The 25,854-nt window shown below is 37.9% G+C and overlaps 1 protein-coding gene across 1 annotated transcript in view; it reads right to left on the reverse strand.

Annotated features, from left to right (window-relative positions):
* Positions 1 to 25,854, reverse strand: part of LOC139726776 (inositol polyphosphate-5-phosphatase A-like) — an 85,307-nt gene that overhangs the window by 19,444 nt on the left and 40,009 nt on the right. Inside the window, exons 5-14 of the mRNA XM_071637766.1 lie at positions 17,658 to 17,721; positions 14,664 to 14,767; positions 12,995 to 13,047; positions 11,692 to 11,755; positions 9,923 to 9,981; positions 9,441 to 9,525; positions 7,531 to 7,620; positions 5,506 to 5,580; positions 4,534 to 4,607; positions 2,103 to 2,211 (exon numbers count right to left, since the gene is read on the reverse strand). Coding sequence (XP_071493867.1) covers positions 2,103 to 2,211; positions 4,534 to 4,607; positions 5,506 to 5,580; positions 7,531 to 7,620; positions 9,441 to 9,525; positions 9,923 to 9,981; positions 11,692 to 11,755; positions 12,995 to 13,047; positions 14,664 to 14,767; positions 17,658 to 17,721 — 777 coding nt within the window. The remainder of the gene's footprint in view (positions 1 to 2,102; positions 2,212 to 4,533; positions 4,608 to 5,505; positions 5,581 to 7,530; positions 7,621 to 9,440; positions 9,526 to 9,922; positions 9,982 to 11,691; positions 11,756 to 12,994; positions 13,048 to 14,663; positions 14,768 to 17,657; positions 17,722 to 25,854) is intronic.

The raw sequence follows: 25,854 nt of genomic DNA on the forward strand, positions 1-25,854 counted from the left end.
TTCCATAGTAACAGGACAACATACTGTTGATATTCGCAAATCATTGGTTTATTTTGGTTTGATGCATCCTTTGCCCCATTTTCTTTTCCTGCCAAAGTAGTACCGTAAAGTTCCGTGTATAAGACGCACCCGTGTATAAGACGCACCCCTAATTTTGGACCTAAAATAAAATATAAAAAAACACGAAAATGTCCACGTAAATATTGTGTCTGTCATACATATTATTTCAGCTCAAAATTTCCCTAGAATGCAGCATGTATTTGCTCTATTTTTCGTTTCCTTTTATATTTTCTTTTAACGGTATTCATCGGACATCAACAAAATATGGAAGACGCAAAATGCGAGACTTGTCTCGGTACTCACTTGCTATTGTTTCACCTTTCAATCGTGGTACATGTGTCATGCATATCGTACTCATGAGTGTACAGTACGATCTTTGCTGTCATACATAGCAGAGGGTGTCTCGCATATTGACGCATGTCAGACTGGAAGGTTCATTCGAAAAATAAGAAAAACATCAACAAGTGTAGCAGAGGGATCATACGGCAAGAAGTACGGTGCGTACGGTAATTACACTCATGCACTGTTACCAGTAACATGTGTGTCTCTTGACCATGCTTGTATGCACAGTGCTAGCCTTTTGCAAAAGGCAGCTCGCTATAATTTCAGCACACGCACACAGAGAGCAATGGACTTGCACACACAGCGCGCAACGGGCAAGCGCGCTTCGATCCGATCGCTGTGTGCACGCGAGTCCATTGCAAAAGCCTCTCTGCAGCTGCTGCCTTTGCCAAAGGCTTGCATGCTAGCTAGCTAGCTAGCTACAGTGTAGCTATGCTATCCTAGCCGGCCTCGCACTCGTGAAATGAAGAGCAAACGAACGACATGGATATGCATGCATGCTTCACACATCGTTCATATTTACGGTGACATAGTGTCGATCCTACTCCGTATTTTACAGCTTTTGTCTATGGCCATATTGATACTAGCACATTGATAAGTTTTACGGTATCGGTAATTTAGTAATGATACCTGTACATCGCGTATTCCAGCTACTAGGTTGGCTGTTGGTAGCTTGGTAGACTGACATCGGTAGCATGTACAGCAGTGCTGTTACAGCTGTTGTCTATGGCCAGATTGATACATCGTTACTGCACAAGGCCGATGTAAGTTTATCTCGTATTTGCAGCTTTTGTGTGTGTCCAGATTGAAAGATCGCTCTTTTATCCGTAAGTTTTAGTGATTGCTTACCTTCCAAACGTCGATGGGCATACATGGCCCCAAGTTGGCCTTATAAAATTGAGTGTACATGACGGATTTTTTCCTGTGATTCGACTGTACCCGTGTATACGACGCACCCCCGATTTTCAACGTTTTCCGACGAAAAAATAGTGCGTCTTATACACGGAACTTTACGGTACCTTTTGTGAGCATTCAATTCAGTTTTCTTTTTCATCCTGTTGGTTCTCCTCTACATCATAATGAGCAAAAGTTGCGAAGTGTGATACTGACTGGTGCCAAATAATTCTAAACGCAGCATAGTGTACATCAACATGGCACATTGAGAAGCACATTTTTTTGTTTTCTTTAAGAATAAGGGCTCCAACTACAAGCACACATTGCTCCTCAGGAGCCCTGGCCTGCATATTATCTGCTCCTCTGTCATGATTTGTATTGTTTTAGATCTTGCCAAATAAATGAATCAATCAAAGAATATAATTAAGAAGCACAAAATAAATATTAACAAGTTTGCAACAAGTCCGTGTAAATGTCTGTTACAAATAGCACACATTTTCTCATTAGCCACAAATATCGGCAGTAAGTACATTTAAAGAGCACAACTGAAGCAACTTCATTTGGTTGTGATTAAACAGACACCTCAGCTGTACGAAACTGTCCTCCAAATTACGCAAATTCTGATGGAGTGAATCATTGAGAGACTAAGATGAAATGGTGCATTGACAGGGCAAAATATTTTTTCCTCAATACATTATATATCTCTGAAAACATTCTGCTGTCCATAATGTCTCCTTTAAGCAACAGGAAAAGAACATTATGAACGTGTCCCAATCGAGACAGTCTCTCTCGACTGGTGAGTTTACCGATATGAGACTCTTGGCTGAATGAGACATGAAGACCCTGTCACACCAGGCCGGTAATCTCGTCTTCATGTAGCTGTGACCGTCTGAAACATCCTCGCTGTAGGGGTAGCTGTGGGTAAGAAAGTGTGAAACGGATGGTGCCAGTTTGACTTCCATACAAACATGTATGCACAGCAGGGGTGAGATGCAAAGAGTATGCCTAAGACCTATATGCACAGGGCAGAGCTTTGAGTTTATGGGGACAGCTTTCAATGAGGCAGATTGGAAGAATATCAATGTAGGTCCATCAAACTGAAGAAACAGAAGAAAATTATTTATGTGAATGACTCTGCATGGAAATTCCATGTGTTTGCAGTACGTGGATTGTCTTATAGTCTACACACCTTGTCAGGTTCCTGATAGAGAAATTGAAGGGGTGGTATTCTGAAATCCTTCCTAGGAAGAATTTCTTCCTAAGTCAGGATTTTTTCCTAAGTGGTATTCTGAAAATCTTCCTAAGTTTCTTCCTAAGTCTGTTCCTAAGTTTTTTCCTAGACTTAGGAAGAAATTAGGAAAGGGGCGGGAGTATGCAAATTTCTGACTTAGAAGAAGTTGGTATTCTAGAATGCACATAGGAAAGAATTTTCGGAAAATATTCAGGAAAGCTCCATCCCTGTCCTAAGTACGTTGTTAAGAATAACAAACTGCAAGCATTGTGATAGGCGCGCTTGTCATTCACTGCGCGCACATGTACTTTGATGCGCGAAATGAGCGTGAGAAAGGGGACATGCCGCGCACACGTGCATTTGACCCTACGTCACAGTAATATGGGATTGTCATTGGTTAGTTCCTTATGATACAACATTTCGTATTGGCTTAAGAAAGGACGTGGGCGGGGATAAGGATGGCCTAATTTGCATTAAGAAGTGACCAGGAAGAAATTTCAGAATACCGATTTTGTCTTTCCTAGGCACTTCCTAAGTTTCTGACTAAGGAAGAAACTTAGGAAGAAACTTACAAATATTTTCAGAATACCACCCTAGGTGTCAATAAGTGGTAAAAAAAACAACAGGTAGCTCCTCATTTGCTCTTTAATGCATTTGAGAATCACATCATGATGCCAAATCTTGAGGAATACCTCAATCAAAGACGACAGTAAGTATTAAGTAAGGCACACCAGTTACATCAAAATTGCAAATCATACATGTATGATGTAATTGGAGAATTCAACAGTATGACAAGGATAAGAAAGGCCTTATGTTGGGCTACATTTTGATATCGAGTTTCAACATCTATCAAATCAGTAAAAGTTTGGCCTAAAAAAGATCCAGAATTATAGAAGTTTCCTGACAATACTTTCAAGTCTGTAAATCACAAGAGGGCAGTAGCCACATTTTATGATAAGTGTAGACAACTTTCATTAGTGATTTTTACTGAAAAAAAATCTTGCTTTTCCCCTATTGTTGTGACTGACATATTCTCCTTCTCTAGAATCAAGACACATTGTAAATACTACATTCTTCTTCCTAAGATATAAAATCAGACCAATGAAACATGGCTACAAGTAGGTGATTACCACATACTGAAATTTGAGTACCCTAAAATAATGTTTTTCCTTGTATTGATTGCTGCAATTAAGAGAGTGTTAACCTCCAAGTTACCTGCTCTGTTTTGTTCAAATCTTCATTGATTCATTCAAATGTTCATGAAAGCAGCTGAAAAATGACAGCTTGGTTCTAATTGAAGACTCTCACATTTTCTGGGTCAAGACACGTGAAAATTTTCTTTGTATTCCTCACTCTCCTTTAAAAATCTTAAACCTATCTATTTCTTCTTGGCACATTGTTGTTTAAACATCAGTGAGACGCAAATAGGATTAAAAAGCAGCATAGTCACACTGCACGCTCTTATGTTTACTGTATTAAACCCAATTGTTTCATCAAAACACCATCAACTAATGCTGCCAGTAATAACCCCATTTTTCAGAGATTTTTTTCTCATCGGTCACTCATGGGAAGCAAACATTGTTACTTCCGGCCACCCACTGAAGTGTATCGGAACGCAGTCTGATGAATCCAACTTCGTTGGTCGAATATCAGGTGAGTGTAAGACATGTAATGCGTGATCCTCAACGGACCATCTTGCCTCATCGGATCACTGCCCGACATGTCTGACTCTGACCTCCAGTTGATAGTCGACCGACATAAGTCGGATCCGTCAGACTGCGATCCGATACACTTCGGAGGGTGGTCAGAAGCAATAAACTTAGCTTCAAATGAGTGACTGATGAGAGAAAATCTCTGTGGAATGGGGCTATAGGAGAGATAAATAGAGACAAAATGAGAGAAAGAGAGCAGTGAGTTAAAAAGAGAAAGAAATGCTCCATAAACATCAGGATCATATGAAGTATATAATGAACTCCAGGGCAATGGCATACTCTTGACCTCATTACCTTGGTGGGAAGTTGACAGAATATTCGAAGAGTTGATTGCTAAAGCTTTCTAGTTCCTTGTCGAATTTTGACAGCTAAACAGAAACGAAGTTGGAAGAGAAGTACAAAGTGGTTGATAATCAGGGGCCAATACACTGACACACATAATGACAACGAGAAAAGAAGCAGTTTTGTTTTGTTTGTCTGTTTGTTTGTTTTGTGTGGGGTTTTTTTATGGTGTGTGTGTGAGAGAGAGAGCAAGCCCTCGCATTTCAACTGTATGGAGAGATCAAATTTGGATCCACATGTAAATTCTTAAATGATACTCCAGTACAAAAGAAGAGGTATGAACTACACCAAAGCTTTTACATTTTATGTCATCTGCATTGCACAAATAAGAACATTTCCTCACTTCACCTTGTGTTATCCTTCCTTTTTCAGGCCTTCCAAGTATTCCCCCACTTTTATCTGGATTTGTGCAATGTTGTCACTCCGTTTCAAAGGTTAAAAACGGCAGGGTTGAATTACTGATTCTTCTTTCAAGCTTTCATAATGGAAGATGGACTTACATAGTCCACTTGAAATTGGTCTCTGATTTTGGTGTTTTCAAACTTCTCATGACTCTCGGCATTGAAATGTTGCATTATTAGTTCCACCTCATTTTTCACACACCTTCTAGGGAAAACACTGAGACGGGAGGCATCCGGTAAAACGAAACTTTACATTCACTGGATTGAAAGTTGGGATGCACAACATGAGAAATGCTCCATAAAAACCAACCACATTTCATAACTGGGATTCTCTGAAATCCTCACAGCAGGTCACTGAGGCATAATACCTGTGATCTTCGGACAAACATTGAATTTCTTGGTTTTCAGCCAAAGCACCACATTCCACACTTTCACATCTTTGACTTTATCAGGGTAATGTGGGGATTGACAGCGTGAATCTAATCAAGCTAAGCAAGAAAAGAAAAGTCACAAACACACTTACCCACTCAATGCCATCCTGTAATAACCTACTGGGGTCATCCATCTCAAATTTCTTCTTCTCTAACGTCAGTAAGACCTGTTGCATGAATCACCAAAATCAGCGGAAGAAAAATCTTAATGAACTGTAAATGTACGTATAGTTTGTAAAATGACAGTTTAATCAACAATCATATGCCAAGGCTGCACACTAACCCCTTCTTTCTACCGGTCTGACAGACAGGTCAGACCAGTAGGTACCCAGTTTTCCCATGTTTTACTGGTCCATTCCTGAAAAAGTTACTGCTCTGACAGTGATTATTTTACTGGTCAGGGACCGTCAGACCAGTGCCAGTGTGCAGCCTTGCATATGTAATGAGCAAGTCTACATCCTGTGGGAATGTCGGAGCAGAATTCTTGCCACTTCTCTTGGTCGCACTGCAACAACTCTGCTATGACAGGCATCTTTTTTTATGAATAAAACAATATTATTCTTTAACTTTAAATCTATCTAAAGTACAGACTTGATGATCCTTGACAACAAAATGAATGCTTTGATTTACAACAAAGATGACACCATGAAACGAGTTAATGAATGGAAACAAAATAAAAGCACTACGCAAAAGTTTTAACATGAATAAAAAAGGTACTATATATCTATGTATGTATATGCAAACTATAACAAGAATAATAGTAAACAATATTTCCATAAGTTTACAGGTCTTGATTACAAACAGCATGATAGGATAAACATTGAAATGATTTATCCTGACAACAACAAAAACAAGTGTTTTGACCAGATTGATTTCAAATCGGCATTCTTCATATACAGCTCAATTTCATGGTATGTGTGAAGGGCATAAAAAGGAAGTTAAAAAAAAAAACAACATGTCAACATCAGAAGAAACAAAATATGAATTTTGTAAGGCTTTGTACACGGAATTTCCACAGGAATCCTGTTCTTGTTGCCCTGTGTCATAATGACAATTCTGACACCGCCACCCTGTTGTGACTACCAGTGACAATAACAGGCAATATTCATATATTCCTCTCATCACAAAGGTGTGGAGCATATCATATCAGGTGATATAATCTAATGTGCTGTGCCCTTTACAAGCCTGTCCTAAATCCCCAGGTACTGCATGCATGATATATCACAGCAGTTTCATTTTTTTTTCCCCATTATCCCTCTCTCTTTGAGATTTGGGTTTGAGTTTATTTCATCTACTACACACAGATTTACAAGCCTGCTTTCTGCTGGACAGCCATTTTTCACAAAGGCTATTTTCTTTATACATGAGGTACTGCAACACATGAACAATCAAAAAAATATTTCTAACTACAAAAGCAGAATTACTATGTGACAAAAATACAATGAGATCAGCACAATGAAGGGATTCATATGTTTCAAATTAAAGAGACCTGATGAGGCCTGTTATGTAAAGATAGCTTGAACTAATTGACACCTCCTTTTTCATTTCTCCCGATCTTATCAGCAGCATATCATTAAAAAAAAAGTTTCAAAAATGATATAAAGAATTAAAATAATAATAATCATCAATACAAATATTGTTATCAATACATTTATTTTTGTTACTATTACTATCATTACCATTATCATTATCATCCTATTACTACTACTACTACTGCTACTACTATGCGTACTACTGCTAATACTACTATTACCACCACCACTACTACTACTACTACTACTACTACTATTACTACTATTACTACAACCACTGCTATTACTACTATTACCTACTACAACTATTGCTACCATCATTATAATTATCAAATCACAACCATAACCAAATGGGAGCAGGACACTGTTGTAATGAATTCATGTTCTAGGCTGAAACTTTTAAAAAAAATTATCAAATTTTCCACTGAAAGTTGGTCTAGTACTGGACTCATCATGAAATCTTGCATTGATCTGGGCTGCAACTCTAGGATTGAATTCTTTATCATGTAAGTAGTTCTACGTGAATGACTTAAATCGCATATTTCATGAAGAATGAGCATTGTAAGATCCCGATACGTCACGTACATGAGCGTTGTTCTCGTTCGACGTGTAGACTATTCTCGTGACAGCGCCATCTTCCTTGGTGTACTCCGGTTTGGCTTGCGATACCAGCGCCTGAAACAAGAGACGATAAATGGGAAGGGGAATGTCTCATTAATTATCTACAGCATCTGATGGCCTTGCCCCCACAATCTTTCTCTATCTACCTATAAATCTTTCTACATCCGTCAGCACATCATATACATATACATATATATAATTATATATCTCAGACAGACATATACATACATACATACATACATACATATATACATACAAGGAAAAATGGACAGATATATATATCTATATATTTAGATATCAGGCATGAGAAATCACTTGCATAAAAGAGTCTGAAAAAATCTGAAACTTATGAAAAACAGTCTGAAATGCTTTAAACTGTGAACATTTCAATGCATTTAAACTCTAAAAAGTCAGAAAGGAGAATTTGGAACAGAGTAAAAAGGTCTGAAATCAGATTAATCTCTGAACTCTCACATTCCTAATATAAAAACTCCTGATATGTCAAATGCATTTGTTGACATAATTAATGTGTGGCATATGTCCTCCAATCTATTTCGTTTCACACCTTAAAACTTTATGGACTCACCAGGAATGAAAACTCACAATTCATCATTCCTTGTTCCAACTTAATAAAAATCATATAGAAAAAAATAAATAAATGTGATTGATAAATGAGTCAATGCCAACTGTCACAAGACTTCAAATTAACTCTGTGGTAACACAAAAATTAATGGACTGGGACTCTTCCAATGACAGGGAAGTACCGAGCAACTTTATACAGTGCTTTGAACTACAGACACCTACATGGGAAAAAGAGACACGGACACATCCCCACGGACTTTATGTCCCATTGTGTCCCCAAGACTACCAGTAAGAATGTGAGAGTATGACGCACAACACTCATTTGCTCCGGCTCAGGTTTCCCCGGGGGCTCAATGCCAAGCTGACACCGCACACACACATACATACAACACACATCAACATATACACCCCCTCCCCCCCCCCCCCCCCCCCCACACACACACACACACACACAAACACAAGGACATGCATACCCTGTCCACTTAGGGTGGCCCGGAGGCTACTTTCACTGCAATTATTCCCTCCCCCTCAATTTAGATACTATTTTTGTACACTCCATCCCCCATCAGTACATCACATATGAACATTCTCTATGTTTTCCTGTGTGCATCCGCAAAGTGGCCATACCAGGCAAACTATCGAACTTAAAGAATGTGAAAGAACATCTTTAAAAATACACTGACTGTTCAAATTCAAAGTGTGTTTACATGTAGATAAATGAAAAAACTTGGCTGCTGCAGGACTGCAATGAAATAAGCATGTTAATTTAGAATGGCTATTTCTGGCCAAACGTGCCCGCATGCCTGCCATGTTGTTGTGCACCACCTAGCCACTGAGACATAATGTGTGGGGCTACACGGAAGTTGCAGTCACAATCATGACATATTGCTCAGTATTTGGAGTCACAAAGTATTATAAAAAAAAACCACACACTTATAAGATCCCATTTAACAGTAAGTATCTATGTTTATCTTGGCAGTGCAACACTGTCTACTGTTGGGGAGAAAGGGAGGGGAAGTGGCACTGCCTTTGTTCTAAAAATGAAGCAATATTCCTTCTGTCTGTTTCCTTTGCCTCATGGAATCTCTTCACTATAATGACAATGACAACCAACACCCTACACACATACACTGCAAGCATTGTAAGTAAAAAACAAAACAAAACAAAACAAAACAAAAACAAAACAAAACAAAACAAAAACAAAACAAAACAAACAAACAAACAAACAAAAGCATGGACATGGCATTCTCTAGAGAATCCTGTCCGGTTTGCAGCCATTTCACAAAACTTACATTGACAACACCTTGTGCATCTAATCTGAAGTTGAAGTCTCCGAAGAGAAAGAAAGGCACCCTCGTGTGTTTGTCTCGCGTTAGTCTGTCAACGAAAAACAGGATAATATCATGTTATTCATATATAAAGTCGCAAATAATCTCACTGGTTTATAAACCCATATAAAATTTTCAGTTGGATAATATTCCTTTGAAAATATTTATGCAAAATCAATTGGTTTACAATTAGATTTATATGACTTTCAGGAATCTCTATGACAATTTTTGTTTCCCTCGGTTAAAATTGGCATCCCCTTTACTACTGAACATATTCACTATCATCATACATCATTATACATCATTATACACATCATCATCATCATCACTATTATTATTACTATAATCATCATTGCTACTTATTGATTCATTTGCTAACCTATTCATTTATTGATTATACAACCTAACTAAGACAATCTCTGCAGAAAGGAACAAAAAATACTTACCTTTGTAAGACATGTTCTAGTGCTTTCCTTCTGTTTCTGCTGTACAGTGAAGGAAATTTCTGCCAAAAAAAAAGAGAAGAAAATGCAAAACTGAGCATATAAGGAAAATTCTCTTCATACTTGAATTCACACAAAGAAGTGACAACACCCAATAAAAAGTGTACCCAGCCTTTTGACAACCACAACAACATCATTACTGTTTGTCGGTACAGCAAACAAAAGGAGTCATCAAATGTGTAGCAATTACCTGCTGCCGCTTGATATACGACAGCAATGCTGGTTAGACCGCTATGTGTTTGTGGCAGTCTTCGAAATTCTTTGTACGTGATCCATACAAAAGAACACAACGAAAGAACAATCAAAGACTGGCAGCTTATTCAGCTCGACAGCGAGCATGTGGTAGTTTGTGTATGCAGAGAAAATGACGGGGGTAAACTTCATCACTTCCAGCTCTGTGGCTGCCTAACATCTCTCCTTTGTCAATCAAGATGTGGAAAATAATCTGTGGACTTAGTTTGGCTCTGAATTATCTTGCGTCACTAGCAAATACGCAAGCCTGTTCTCCACGTGTATCTAAAAAAAGCAAAATGCAAACAATCCCCTCTATTATTACTTTCTCCACAAATGGACTTTAAATGAGCATCTGCACAGAAACGTGCAAGCAGTGACACCTTGATAGCGAGACTCTCGCAGAAAAGGGGAAAACATAAAGTACATGTTGCATATAACTGAAGCAGTCTTTGAATCAAGATTCAAGACACATTTTTTCATTTAACTGTGCGTTATTGTCAACCATATCTGACGCTTTCGCAGAGGAGAAGAATATATGTACATAGGCTTTGCGATTCATACATTTATATTATTGTGATTATATTATTACTATAATTATCATTATTATTATCATTACTATCATTATCATGATCATTATTATTATTATTATTGTTGTTGTTGTTATAATTACAATTATATCATAGGGAGAGCAGACAGGAAGATTCATTCATTTATTTCCTTCATTTGGCAGCATTTCAAACTAGGCAAATAATGAGAAAGTATACATACTGTACATCAATGAGACATTCTATATGTGTATGTCAGGGTTAAAGGGACTGTACAGTACTGGCTGAGGTAGGGATTCATGTTTTGAACATTCCTAAGTGAGATAATGAGAGACCTCTCGTGAAATATGAAAAACCATGTAATTTTGAGAAGGATTCAACATTTATTTGATGAAAATTGGTTTTCAAATGGCCGAGATATCCAAAAAAGTGATAATAATAAAAGACTACAGGCCACGCCTTTTATTAGGATCTCTTTGTTTCACCTTGTTTTTGGATATCTCAGCCATTTCAAAACCAAGTTTCATCAAATAAACTTTTGATACCCCTTAAAATTGTATGCTCTTTGACATCTCATAGAGTGGTTTCTGAATATCTCAAAATATTAAAAGCTAAATCCTTACCTCGACCATAACTGTACACATCCTTTAAAATCTTATGCAGGACAGAATAAAAAAGATTTAGAAAAACAGGTAAAAACAGTGCTATCAAGTTCGCTCTATTTCAACCACCCTGATACGTACCACACATGGCAAGAGTGCCTGACATGTGATACACAGCAAAGTGAGACTGTGACACTGAGAGCTGCAAAATATATATTAAAAAAAAAGTAATAATAATACCAAAGAGCAAGGAAAAAGCAAAAGAAGAAGTAAATGAAGGGAAAACAAGTGAAACTGAGGTGGGGCAGAAAAGAATGGGAGCCTGGCTTACCGTTTCCACAGCGATGACATTGCTCGCGTCATGAAACAGGTGCACATTCACCAATTCAAACGGCCTGGGAGGGGGAAAAGATTGAAAGAAAAAAAAATTACTGTAGAATCAGTTGTGTGAGATTGTAAGGCACACACAAAGCCTAGTCCTTGAAATCTAGATAGATTTGACTGACATTCGTCTCGAGCTAAACGAGGCAAACAGGATTTCGCTTAAGGAAAAGTGGAGAAAGCAGCTGGTTTGTCGCCATTTGAGGCACAATGCCCCAATTAGCAATGCACCATTTATTGCATTTACTGCCCCTTTAGAAAAACAATAAAAATCATTACTCTGCAGTTCTTCATCTTGCCCACAAAACAGGATGAAAGAAGAAGAAAAAAAAAGGGCCCTGGCATAAAGAGCTCGAACAAGAGTAGGGTAGATACCAAAGTCAACAAAGAAGGCTCCGGGTGACGTAAATGGATCGCCATGGCAACGGAATATGATATGGCCACGCGAGCAAGCAGCAAGAAATTTGAGACCACGAGGAGCTTACACACAGACCTGGATACCAGTCAGACTAAATGACATCCGCTACATCGGCGTTAACAAGGAAAAGTGTTTGCACCGTTGCCTTTTCAAGGCAGATTGTGAGGGGGGCAAAAAAGTCATCTACACTATGGCAGAAATGATTAAAAAAAGACACACACACACTCAAAAACACCTCATTTTGAAAACATGACAAGCTTTGAAGTGATTGTGCAAGTCGACGTTGGATATTTCGATGTCACGCTCCGCAAACATCTCTCATAATTACTGGCTAGAAGTCTGCTCTCATATGACTTACAGCAACAACCACAAGCCTTTTCAGGAAAAAGAAAAGGAGAAGAAATGCTTTCGATCAACTTGCAAAAAAATTATTGTTAGTTTCTCTGGGTGCCAGGTAAGTGTCATATCTTAGGAGAAAGGGACACATGTTGATGAAAAACACTATCAGAGATATGGTAACATAAGTGTATATATAACATACTCTCTCTCTCTCTGAAGGGATATTTTTACATTCCCACAATAAGACACATATATACGCAATTTATTCGTCATGGAATGCTGTAATCTCAGCTTGGGGTAACAGGTATAAAACTAACAAGAATCCCTCCAAAATCATAAACAGGCGAAGTTAAGTAAAACTGGACCCGCATGTTTATGCACAATTTAAGTTATTATGCAAGAGAAAAAGAGCCATACACCAGAAGAAAGCTGGGTGCCCATCGTCCTCTAACTAACCCCCTTCCCCCCCCCCCCCTTATCCTTCTGGTATACCAACCTTCCATTGATACACCATCTCGTCCTCAAGAATCCTTTTCTTGACCACCGGCACTGTTTGTGACAGGAAAGAACACGGCACAAGGAGACAATCAAAGACATAATAGAAGTCACTCAATATAATACAAACACATCAGTATTTAAACAATGACATGATTTCTGATGAGGAGTCTGTATCTCACAACTTCAGATTTTCTCTGAAGAAAACCTAGTTCTCAAGCTAATAACTGAATGCTCCCTCTCTTAGGTACATTGTACTTATCAAGAAATTCAACGTTTAATTAATGAGTTCAAGCAAATTTGTTGAATCTACAAGTGGTAGCTTCATGGTGGCAGCAAGTATTGGTGCCGTGTCAAGTTTAATATGCACGTTGTGCAATTTTCACATTTGCTGACATTATGTAAATGCCTGTTGGCTTGTCTTGGGAACATGCTGTTCACACAGACCCAATCTTGTCTTATTCACTTCGTGATCATCTTTCTCATGACTGTGCAATTATCACACCTACAAACATGTAAATGTCTTTTAGCTCATCTTGGGATTATGCTGTTCACACAGACAAGTCTAATGTTCATTTCCTGATCAGCTTTCTCACGTGGGCAAACTGACATTACAAGGTAATCATTAAACCACAGGTTTCTAATGGTTCATAATCCAATTCAAATCCCCCCCCCCCCCCCAAACACTATTTTTTTTTTTCTGGAAAAAAAAAATGCATTAGAGAACATCATCATCATGGAACTACTGTAAAAGTGGAAATATTTGTGGTGTGGAAATTTTTGCCCATTTCACGTGACCAGAAACGAGCACGAAAATGAAAGCACACAGATGTTTTTGCTTGCTACATGTACCACTATGCAATGTCTTGATTCCGCAGAATTCAAAACTTTCCAAATTTGTCTTACTCGGCAGAGCATGAAAATTACTCAAGCGAAAATATCCACTTTTACAGTAGCTTAGCAAGATTTAAGCCCAAAACAGGTAAGCAGGTAAATTATAGTCATCCTCCTCTCAAAAAAGAAAAAGAAAAAAAAGAAACCCTCTTTGTAATCCTACCCAGGTGAGTGGCTAATGGTAACATTATTATGTTAACATGAGCCTCTTCCTGTTCTCATCTTTGTAAAAGACCTCCGCCAAGGAAGGAGGTTATGTTTTCATTGCTGTTTGTTTGTATGTTTGTCTGTTTGTCTGTTTGCAAAATAACTCAAAAAGTTGTGAACTGATTTGAATAAAACTTGTAGGAAAGGTTGATAATGAAACAAGGAGCAGATGAATAAATTTTGGTAGTGATCTGGGAATCATTATGAATTTTTAAAGGAGTTTTTGATATTTGGGCATTTATAAGGTCAATGAACTTGGGAATTCAAGCTGCACATACTGGAGATTTACATGTTAAAGTGCACTATAAAGCGTGTGCTCTCCTGCTCGGGCAAGCTGATGACATAGACGAAAGGCTTCTATATTAGGAAATTGGGTGATTTTCAGCATGCATACGGTAAGAGTGGAAATCACTGATCTCTATGGAAGAACAAGATCGGTGGAGGAAATGAGCTCCTTGGCGGAGGTCTGCGCTCTCAGAGTGCTTTTCTTAGTTTCCGAATGGGTCACATCTCCCCCGAAAATCTCTTTCTGTAATACTACCCAGGTGAGTGGTTGATGGTAACCTTACCTCTGGGAAGAAGTTGGCTGGGAATTTGAGTTTCTCTTGAGTTGTGACTGTGGCAAGGTTGCTGGAGTAGAGCTCGCGACCCTTGATTGATCGGAACTTGAACTCTGCAATCGGGGAGAAAAGTTAGCAACGCCAATTATTGCTTATACATGATGCATATCATAATTGTAGACGGCTTTTGTCAAGCCATCAAGTTAAAGGGAACAGTCCATCCTGATGCTATGTTGCTTTGCATGAACACAGGAAAATCAGAGAAGTAGATCCATAAAAATCAGATTGAAGAAAATCAGACACTCAAAATAAGTTATGGCCTGATAAAGTTTAGAGAGTAATACAAATTGGCAACTCTGTGTGACAAAGGTCTTAAGCAGATCTCCATTTGTTTTGTATACAAACTTTCACTAATTTTCTATTTTTTTTTTCTCACATCTTTTGGCACAGACAGAACTTATCTGCAAAGGAAAACATGCAAAAACATATTACTCTTATTTTATACCAAGAACTGATCTGAAGATTTTTTTTTCTTATGAGAAAAATAAAAAACTTTTTGTGTACAAATGGAATGGAGAGCTGCTCATCATCTATGTCACACAGAGTTGCCAATTTGTATTGCTCTCTAAACTTTAGCAGTTTGCAACTTTATTTTGTGTGTATATGTTTTTTTTTTCCAAAATTTTCTTACTCTTCTTTTTTCATACAAAGCAGCATAATATCAGAAGGGAATTCCCCTTTAAATGAGTTTGGCATATTATTCAAGTCAGATAAAGAAATGAGGGTGAATTCAATAATACTTGTGCAAATTGTGTTACTCTGGGTGAAGGATGACAAAACTGGATGCAATACCTACTACCGTACTCCTTTTCATGAATGAAATGAGGCACAAACATGCCATACACTAACTTAACGACACAGGATACTTCCTCAGAAGTATCCTTGAACATATTAGAGGTTCCATTCTAGTTAACTCTTTTTTTCTTTTTTTTTGCCCAACTTGCAAAATTTGCGAAAATAAAACCCTGCAAAATATATGATGCACACTGCACTTCCTCCTCAAGTTAGTTTAAAATTTCCTCCCGAACAGCCGTCCCTCCTGCACGTGAGGTCTCATTCTAGCTACCTCATCTGCAATGGTAGAATCCAAACTTACACAATATCACTGCTGGCAGATAATGGGACTCTCTGTATAATTACTACACAGCAGCTGTCAGAGAAACTTTATGCGGCACGATCACGATCACCGTTGCCATACCTACATTTTCGCTCTCATGGTGGGACATACGATACGTCTCGCATCAAAAACGCCTTCCTGCTTGTTGAAAAGCACATATTACAACGTGTTCAAGAGAGCAAATGCAAAGATGGCCAAACTATCTCAATTTTGCCTTGTTTTTGTATATTTTCATTTTCCATGCTCAGCTTCTATTACTCTTTGTTCAGTGTTTCACGTTGAATGATATACTTGATATAACAATATACAAACATATAAACCTATCTCTTTTTAAAATGCATACAGACATATACACTGTATATCACATTAAATCATTGATACCTTTCTATTGCCAGTTTTTCTTCATGCCATCCTTGCAAATGGAATGTAGATATTATTTCTGTATTGATATTGAAAACCTCGTACAAAAATTACTTTGTGACAGGGTCTGTTATTCCAATTTATAACCATGCATATACAGATCGAAATAATTGTGTAGAGATCAGGTGAGGTCAAATTACTTTATACACCAAGTGTATACACATGATGTAGATTTATCATGCATCATTTCCTGATCATTATCAACTCAAACATTTTGGCAACAACACAGCTTTATACTCTTCACTTCAACCCCCACTTAAATGTGCACATGGTGGAAAATTTTGACAAGTGCAGAAACTGGATATAGAAAGAGAGAGACTCTTGCATTCATAAGAGTCAGCCCTCATCTCAATTCTGAAAGCTGTCATTTGTGCATAGCTCATGGGGCACCAATTCATAAAGCTCTCTGCAAAAAGTATAAATTGCAATAATTGCAGTTTCTATGGTAGCAAACCGTACGGCAAGAAATCAGTTGTGAGCAATAGGAGTCGTTGCTACGGTAACTACAATTAGAGAAACTTTCAAACATTTACAAACCCCTGTAAGAAATGCACACCAGACTGACTCACAGAGAAACGATGCAATGCAATCTTTATTCAGGTCATGCACATATTTGCGACTACTACAATATTATGAACCCCAAACGGGGCTGTCAAATTCTATTAAAGGGATGATATAGTTTTGGTTGAGATAGGGATTCAGGTTTAAACTTTTCATGAGATAATTAGAAATCACTAATATGAAATATTAAAGAGCATACAATTCTACGAGGAACTCAGAGTTTATTTGATGAAAATCGGTTTTGAAATTGCTGAGATACCCAAAAGCATACAGGTCCTTATATGAGGTGGGACCCACCTTTTATTAGGACCACTTTGTTTTATTTTGTTTTTTTAATATCTCAGCTATGTCAAAACTGATTTTCATCAAATAAACAATGAGTTCCTCTTAGATTTGTAAGCTTTTGAATATTTCATATTTACTGGTGTCTAATTACCTCGCAAAAAGTTCAAACCTGAATCCTCATCTCAACCAAGACTATACCATCCCTTTAAATTTCTGTGGCTTTAAGCCCCTGTATTTATATCATACCAGTCTGTTCACTCAAGATCTTATTCTCAAACAAGATGAAATTGTCCAGCACATACAAGACGCATACAGTAGAACAAATTTAAAACAAAACAACAAGTAATGACAAAACTACGCTGAAAAGAATTCATTTACATGAAGGAGCTTTGGTTGTAACACATTTTTGTGTTCTGCAACACAGGGAGATGTTCAGTACTGCCAAATGAAAACCTGAGCCCAATTCACTGGATGGAACAAGGGGTGATACACAGTACAGAACAACAATTCTTTTTTTAAATGTTAGAAAAAAACAAAGAAAAAAAAACACAACAGCTCACCTTTGAAGTCATAGAGCTGAATGTCCTTCAGTTTCTTGTGAACAAAGTAGAAATTTCCTAATGCCTGTAAAGTAGAGAAGATTATAGGAAAAGACAGCTTATGATCAATCTTGCATCAAAAACACACTACCGCATATTAACACTTTAAAATAGTACTAAACACGATACTGTATATCGACACTTGAAACACCTCCTTGAATAAAAGTCACTCATACCATGGAGCTATAAATCATGAGGTTTGTAGCTCCATACTCATACATGAAATGTTGCCATTTGTAAAATGTGCCTCAAATGGTTGAGACAAAACCACAAATAACTGCATGATCTGGTAGCATGGTAGTGATAAAGCTCTCAAAACATTTAAAAATCACCCTTCTCTCAATATAATATACAAATACATAGACTTCAATACAATAAATAGCGTTGAAGTCATACCATATGTCTATATATCATGGTCAATTCAATGACAAACCATTCCACAATAAGGAAAACATCATTATGTCACATGTTAGAAGGCATGGAATTTTTAAACTAGACTTAACACTGTGCAGGGTAATGATTTTTTTTTTTAAATTTCAGAATGAGTTCTGTTGCTTAAGAGTTTTAATCAACATAGTGTCATTTACCCTGTGATTGAACTGCTAAATACCCGATATGCAGGCATAATTTTAGTAATATCATAATGCAGCATGAATACAATGTACCTGAAGGCAACTCCCATTATAACGAAGTCCTTGGGTCCAGCAGTTTTCTTTCGGTATGTCAAAATTTTGTAATAGCAAATCAGTTTTTATACAGAGAGATGATAACTTTGGGACCTAAATTTCAACTTAGTTTTAATGAGAATTTGGTTATAACCGTATTTGTGAACACTGAGTATTGTTAGTAGAACATGTTTATTAAGTACACAATACCCAATTTACTCCTCATTTAATCCTGATAAAGAAATAGACAATTAAAACCAGTATAACACTGAAACAGAGAAAGAAAGACTTATTTGGAGACTGGAAGAAATCTAATACTTCATTCTGGGACAAAATCATTACACAACTTATGCCAATTTAAAGATAATATAAAGTTTTGGTACCTCAAAAGTTTCCATGAGTTTCCTTGTCTTAGTTTGTATTTCAGGTTTAAGTACCTTTCATATACAATAACTAACACTGTGAGACTTACTTCGCCCCAAAGTGCTCTCATGTTTTAGTAATCATGCAATAATGGTTTCGTACAATACGTGTATATTGATTCTGGCAGTACCGCGTCGAGTCAAACTAACGGCTCGTTCGAATTTTTCACTGCTCTGGTACGAAACCATTATTGCATGATTACTAAGACATGAGAGCACTTTGGGGCGAGTAAGTCTCACAGTGTTAGTTATATGAAAGGTACTTTAACCTGAAACACAAACTAAGACAAGGAAACTCAGGGAAACTTTTGAAGTACCAAAACTTTATATTATCTTTAAAGGTATTGTTCTGTATTAAGTTACTAGAGTGAACAATATGCAGTCACTTACAAATCACACGGCATTCTTCTACGATGACTAAATACAGCAAATAATTCAGTAGGCAGGATAAATACTTTTTTTTTAATGCATCCACCAATGTTCCCTTTAAGGATTAGGTTAGATCATTCATGCACGAGTAACCCCCTTTACCAGTTGTCCTAAAAGTGCAATGTAACAATGAGAGGCCCAGAATAGCACAAAGCATTCTACCTGTCTAACCGATGATAATGCAAAGCAGGTTTGATGAAAAGAATCAGAGGTGCTATTTCCCTGCTATTCATCCAGAAATATACACGGAAGCACATACCTGGTAAAACTGACACCAGACATACTTCGATTATCTCCATACATTTATTCTGCGGCAAATTGTGCGGTTATCATACGTGTACTACAGTACACTGCCTAGATGCATGTACTTCATTACAAAATCAATGCATTTGTAAACATTGCAGTGTTCCTGGATTTTCAGTGCTGGGAGGACTTTTCTGAAGCATATCATTTTTTTTTTGTTATTAATCTGTTTGAATACACAGGGTAACTTTTTTTTTTCCAATAGCTCACATAAGAAAATGAACCGGAAAGACAGAGGAAGTTTGCACTATTTCAAAGCACGCACTTAAAGTTGATTGAATATAGAGGAATGCCAGAAAGAATTAGTATTCATATCAATATTGCAAACTCTATGTTTGCATCACGGCATACTGTAATAATTCTCCCTCCACATTCAGTTTTCAATCAGTGTGAGAAAGCAATGGGGAGGGGGAAGGAGGGAGGGGTGAAGGATCTTGGGGAGCTTACAAACCCCACGTGTAAGGCTAAAATATGAGCCTAGAAAATGTCAAATAAAAGACAAAAAAGATATGGAAGGGCCTGTCATTTCCCTAATGGCATGATATATGTACATTCCTCTCTGCCCGTGGAGAATTCGCTCTACGGAGTAAACAGAAGGGACGTCTGCCTGACGTCACCACGGTAACTCTCTAATCCACGGCTTCTTGCTCTCCACGACGGCAAACGCACATTTCCGCCCGACACTGTGGCATAAACACGCCGGCAAACAAATGATAGGGTCTCTCATTCCAGTTTAGCCTCTTTCAAAGGCTCAACGCTCTGCTGTCAGCACCGACAATCGCGTGCAAAGCGGGCCAAAGCCGAGCACGTCTGCGCAGGGGTCTCTTTGCTGATCTACAGATGTTATATTATTCATGAGCCGGTAGAAGACTTTCAAGAGACAATGTATAACTTAGTTGTGGCTCAATTCCAGCAAACAGTTGTCAAACTTCCATGAACGAGTTAAGTGATGAAGTTGTAATGGATTTAAAAAAAAACAACACTCAAATATTCAAATGTTTTTGAGAATGATGCTGTCACTATCTAAAGATCTAACAAAAATATATCACAATGCTAACAGACCAAATACTGGTATACAAAAAACTTAACTTAAAAGAGTTAAAGACATCGCTACAGAAATTTGGATGGATTCTTTAAGGGTCCTCTTGCTGGGTCCTGTCTCTCGCTGATGGCTTGACAGTGTCTCATTTGATGACCCTCCCTGTGCTTGCTTCTCTTGCAATTAATACAGCATGACAGCCTTTGACTGAGGCTAACTCCACTCCAATCTCAAAAAATGCAAAATGCCACATCTGCTGAATCATTGCAGTTTTACTCAAAAAGCACCAGACAACATTTTCTCATCTCCAGAGCATTGTGACAGCTGCCGCTCATTCGGGTTGTATGAACTCAAAAAGCATTGCCACGAGATAACATACATTGTAGCTTGTCAGATGTCACCTGTGAGCCCCTTTGTGTGAGGCCCACAATCAATATCCCCGACTGAAGACACTGCTAAACATTGTGGAGGTTCCATTTAAAAGTAACATGGAACTTTGCTAAGTGAGCTATATACAATGTACATACAGAATAGTGATGTTCACACGAATGAATTAAAAAGAAAAATTATTGTCATAATGTTGAGATTTAAGCAAAACCAAAATATATAGTCATTAACAGACTTTCATTTTGTTTGAGCATTTACATACATAGCATTTATATTGAATATTTCACTTTTGCTTGAAGCTTCATTTTCATTTAAGAAAACATCTGAAAATGGTGGGTGCAAATGAAACCATGCACCTAACGAGTTTTTCTAAGGTTTTTTGTTGTTGTTGTTGTTGTTGTGTTAAACTACAACTGTACAACATTACCAGAGAAAATCTCATGATATGAATTTCAAGTTCAGCATCTCCTGTCTATTCCTTGTCCTTCACTATAGCAAACCAGAAACATTCGCAGAATGAAACTTTTGCGAATCACAGCCGACATTCATTGCATCGTGTAGACAAACACTTTCACAAGCATTTTACTTTCGCAAATCCTGGCTCCTCACAAAATTTGCGAAAAGTTTCAGGAATGAAGCCTTTGCACAAACTGGCCCATTCCTTCAGAATAGGCTACCCCAAATCATCCAAGCTGCATCTTCTGAAGAGGAATCTACTTTGGAAAGCCTTGACCATAAACCATCTTTTCTTCACACTTTTTATGAATCCCTCCTCGATACAAGATATCCTCGCATCTGCACTGTTCGAGGTGTGCCTACTCTCTTTCTATCTCTACTTTATAGCACTCTTTCTCCTTTATGATATTGTTATTCCTCCCATGTGCAATGAGTACACATCATACCCAATTCCACCAGCACATCATATTGTATGTCTGATGTTATCAACTTCTGTTTTCTCATAAAACTGCTGACCAGCAAATCAAGAGCTCTCTAATGGCAGGTTTTGTGTAAGTGGAAGGAACCCTGCCTCATGTAAAAACCAGCAATAAATCAACTCTTCGTTGACATCACTCCTTATTTCATACTGGCATTGGACTCATCTGTAAAGTAGGTGGTCTGCCATCACCTTCGAAAGTTTGTGGATGTCACACGGTTTTCTTGCCAATTCCTATCAGCTTCTTGTCACTTGAATTTTTAAGTGTGAGGAAAACAGCATCTAAGCAAATATGATGCATTGCAGAATTTACTCAGGGCTATGACTGAGGTGTCTCTGCCGTGAAAAGTTTGAGAATTATGGTACATAACCATTATGTACATAATCATTATCCTTTTCCTTTCATGTTCATTTTCTGTCTACATAAAACTGACCAACATACCATCTGCTGAGAGCAAGAAGAGCGCTATCGCATTCCAAGATTTGAGCATGAATAAAAATGAAACTATCAAATCTCATTCAATAGAAATATTTCATTTAATCAAAAGTGGGTAGATTTATAAGCATTGTTTCAAATATCCGGTAAAATAGTGTCCTTGTGGTTTTGATTTTGAACATTTTACTCAAAACAAAACTAACTTAACCTTGCAGTCTTATTTCAGATATTCAATTGACGAAGCATGTACACCACTATTATGCTTATAAATTCAACAAGCACAACACAAGGTGACATTTGATCCCTTAAAAACTAATCCTGCTTCAAGCTCTCATATTTTGCAATGACCTTGTCTGAAGATCTGCTGATGGTACTCTGCAAAATTTAATAACTGCGGGGGGAAATTTCGAGCATCATGGAGAAGAACAAACACAACTCTTAAGTCGCAATTGACATTAGACAGCTCCGTGACGTCTGAGTTACTATAATTAGCAAATTTGAACTTTGTTGAGAGGCTGACAGAAATGTGACGTCAAAGGAATAATGAACAATGCTTCTTCAGGCTTTGACAGAAATGCACAAATACCATACGCTGGAAAACATTTCATCAAGTTCCCGAAGAAAGGGCTGCATGTACACGCGGCAGAATCAGATCACTAAACAAACCACAAAACTCCCCTTCCTTTTTAATCATATTTCACAGTAAACAGGGCTAATTTATCATGTATAAAATATTCTCTCTTCTTCTTGGAAGATAATGAAGTACCGGTACCACTTTCAGAAAAAAAAAATCTAGAGTTTATCTGTGAAAAATAAAAAATAGATATCTTTTTTTTAATCGAGATTTAAATTTTTTTGGGAGGTCTTCTTTAACTTCATAAAATGAAATGTGACACAGGGAATAACTTTCCTGGTATTGCATAGCAATTTGCTATGCATTTTGGTATGACTGCTATACAAAATGTAATTTGCATAGCAGTTTCATTACATAGACTTGTATACCATTTTGTTGAAAATGTATATCCATCGACAAAAATTGCTATTCAATTTCGAGAAGGAAAATTATTCCCTGTGATGGGGGAATGAATATAAAGCAATCATGTAATATCAGACTTCCATGTCTATGGGATGCTACTCTGATTCATACCAGCAGAAGTGTCAAAGTATGGCTCAAGAGCATACATTGATCTTCACTGTCCCATAGTGGTACATGGGGAAACAAACAAAAAAAAATGTCTCTGCACGTTTTCTGTCTACAGTAACAATTCATGGGCTCTCTTTTGTACCGGTACTGCACTGTGGGAAATTTCAAACAAGACATCACAGGTTAATGACAACTCAAAATGACATGTCAGGCACGGTCAGACTGGCAAAAGTTCGAGAAGTTAAAGATCGCGATCTTTAAGATCTCGAGGTTTTGCCAGTGTGACCGCAAACTTCTAGCGAAACTTCCCACTCCAACTAGGGATATTTCCCCACCCCCGCCAAACCTCTCGATCTTTTGCCAGTGTGACCGCCAGAAACTGAAACTTCAGGATCTTAAGTTTCTCGATCTTTTGCCAGTCTGACTGCGCCTACTGATATTCTCTAAAAGTGTAAGATTCTGTTCCACGGGGGACCTGCAAGTTAGCCATGTTGCAACACGAGCGGAAATCAAGAAAAATGGCACCACTTCAATATCTACCTAGTTCACTTTGCAATATATGTCATTTAACATGTGGGGGAAACATCATCCAGGTTTAATGCTGATGCGGCATGTCGCCATGACTACTGTACACGGCATATGTTTTGTGAGTATGATACTTTGCAAACTTGGACTGGTGAGACAATTTCGCTAGTGGTTGAATTCGTGATTGAGAACCAAAGTCACAAAATGAGAGACAAGTACCATCCCTTTTCAGGAAAAAAAAAATGAGTGATTCGAGACAATACCCAGTGCGTTTTGTGTTGCATTGGTAAGTTAAAATATAACAGCTGTGTATATGGAGTGTCCTCCACAAGGCAGGCTTGTCGTCAACAAAGAGGTATGATGCCACCTTAGCCAACACTTCCTAAACATTTAATCATAGTGTTAGAGTAAAATCACATCACAGTTGCTCAAATAACTGCATAAATCATTTAAATCACACTGTCAGGGCAGTGCCCCACAAGTGCAAAGCCTGCTAAAATGGTACCTGGGAAGGCACATTCAAACCGCAGCCCAAGGCGTTAGCACTCGCTGAAAGTACATCAAGGCACGGCACAAGATCAGGACACTGCGCGACACAGCACAGCATGGCACAGTACGGCTCACTATTTTTGTAGAGCCCAGACACACCCCATGAATTAACTACAGTAGATATGAACAAAGACGACATACATTATACACGGTAGGCGAGATGCCAGGTAGTTCTTCATATAGAGCACTTCTTCATTGCCTTAGAATACAAGTAAAACTTCCCAGTATACCAAGTGTGATCCTCTTTCCCATGACAATCTTGCCCCTCAATACAGACTTAATTTTGTTCCAAATGTCCTTGATAGCAGGGAGTAGTCTTGATTATTAAACAAAAATAATGAACATACACTTGTAGGACTTTTGTAACACCTACATTTATACCGTTCAAAGGTGTTACCCATATAAGTACCCTCAAAAGTATTGAAGACAAAGTAAGCATGAAATCATATCATTACAATACAGACCTACCTAGATCTACCCCAAAACCAAAAACAAAGATGTATACCTGTGGTATGCAGGGTTGCTGATACAAAATCATTAAAAAAAAAATCAAATCAGCATGATTTCTTGCAGAGATGATAGATTGTGTGGCACCAAGCGTTCAGAAATCATTTCTTCTCTTTCAACACACACAAAACCCATGCCCTATTTGCTGAACACTGAGTCCAAAAATAACCACACTACACATATCTGCAGATTGTTCGAGGGGTATTTTTTTCCTGACGTCTTCCTTCTCCCGTTTTGAATGTCTGATATTGTATGAACTGTCACGAATGATGACAATGAAGTGATATAACAATACAATGTACTACAAAATACTGCCACCAGCCACGCTTGGTCTGCAGCATGATGGAAAGCTGGGGGGCGTTTCATCAACGAGTTCGTCGGAAGTTTTCACCGACAAATTTGCTATTAGCCAATCAGACGCAAGGATTTCAGAAGCTTTTAACAGTTGTCAGTGTAAATCACCGACAAAAAGTTTCATGAAACGGTCCCATGTCGTATTAGCCGTCCATATCAAGGGAGGAAAACGGGGCGAGCAGGTTAATATCAGTTACTCAAAACAGCTGACCTCACTTCTGCTGTCAGAATGTGATGGAATTTGATTGCCAAAAATATAAGCAATTCGTCAGGTTTGAAGGTCACGTACCTAAAAGCAGCAACATGAACTGTGATTATCAGAGTACATGATTGGATGATTGGTAACTGAATTCACAGGAGGGTAAACAAAAACCAACTAGAAATATCACTATAAAGGCTATTAATATCCCCGCCTTTAGAACACATTTTCAATCACTCTTTTAAAAAAAATAATGTCTTGCACA

The sequence above is a fragment of the Diadema antillarum genome, unplaced genomic scaffold (genome assembly GCF_040938485.1).
Source record: "Diadema antillarum isolate AM-2024a unplaced genomic scaffold, OU_Dant_1.0 seq00000098_RagTag, whole genome shotgun sequence".
In the NCBI taxonomy this organism is placed as follows: domain Eukaryota; kingdom Metazoa; phylum Echinodermata; class Echinoidea; order Diadematoida; family Diadematidae; genus Diadema; species Diadema antillarum.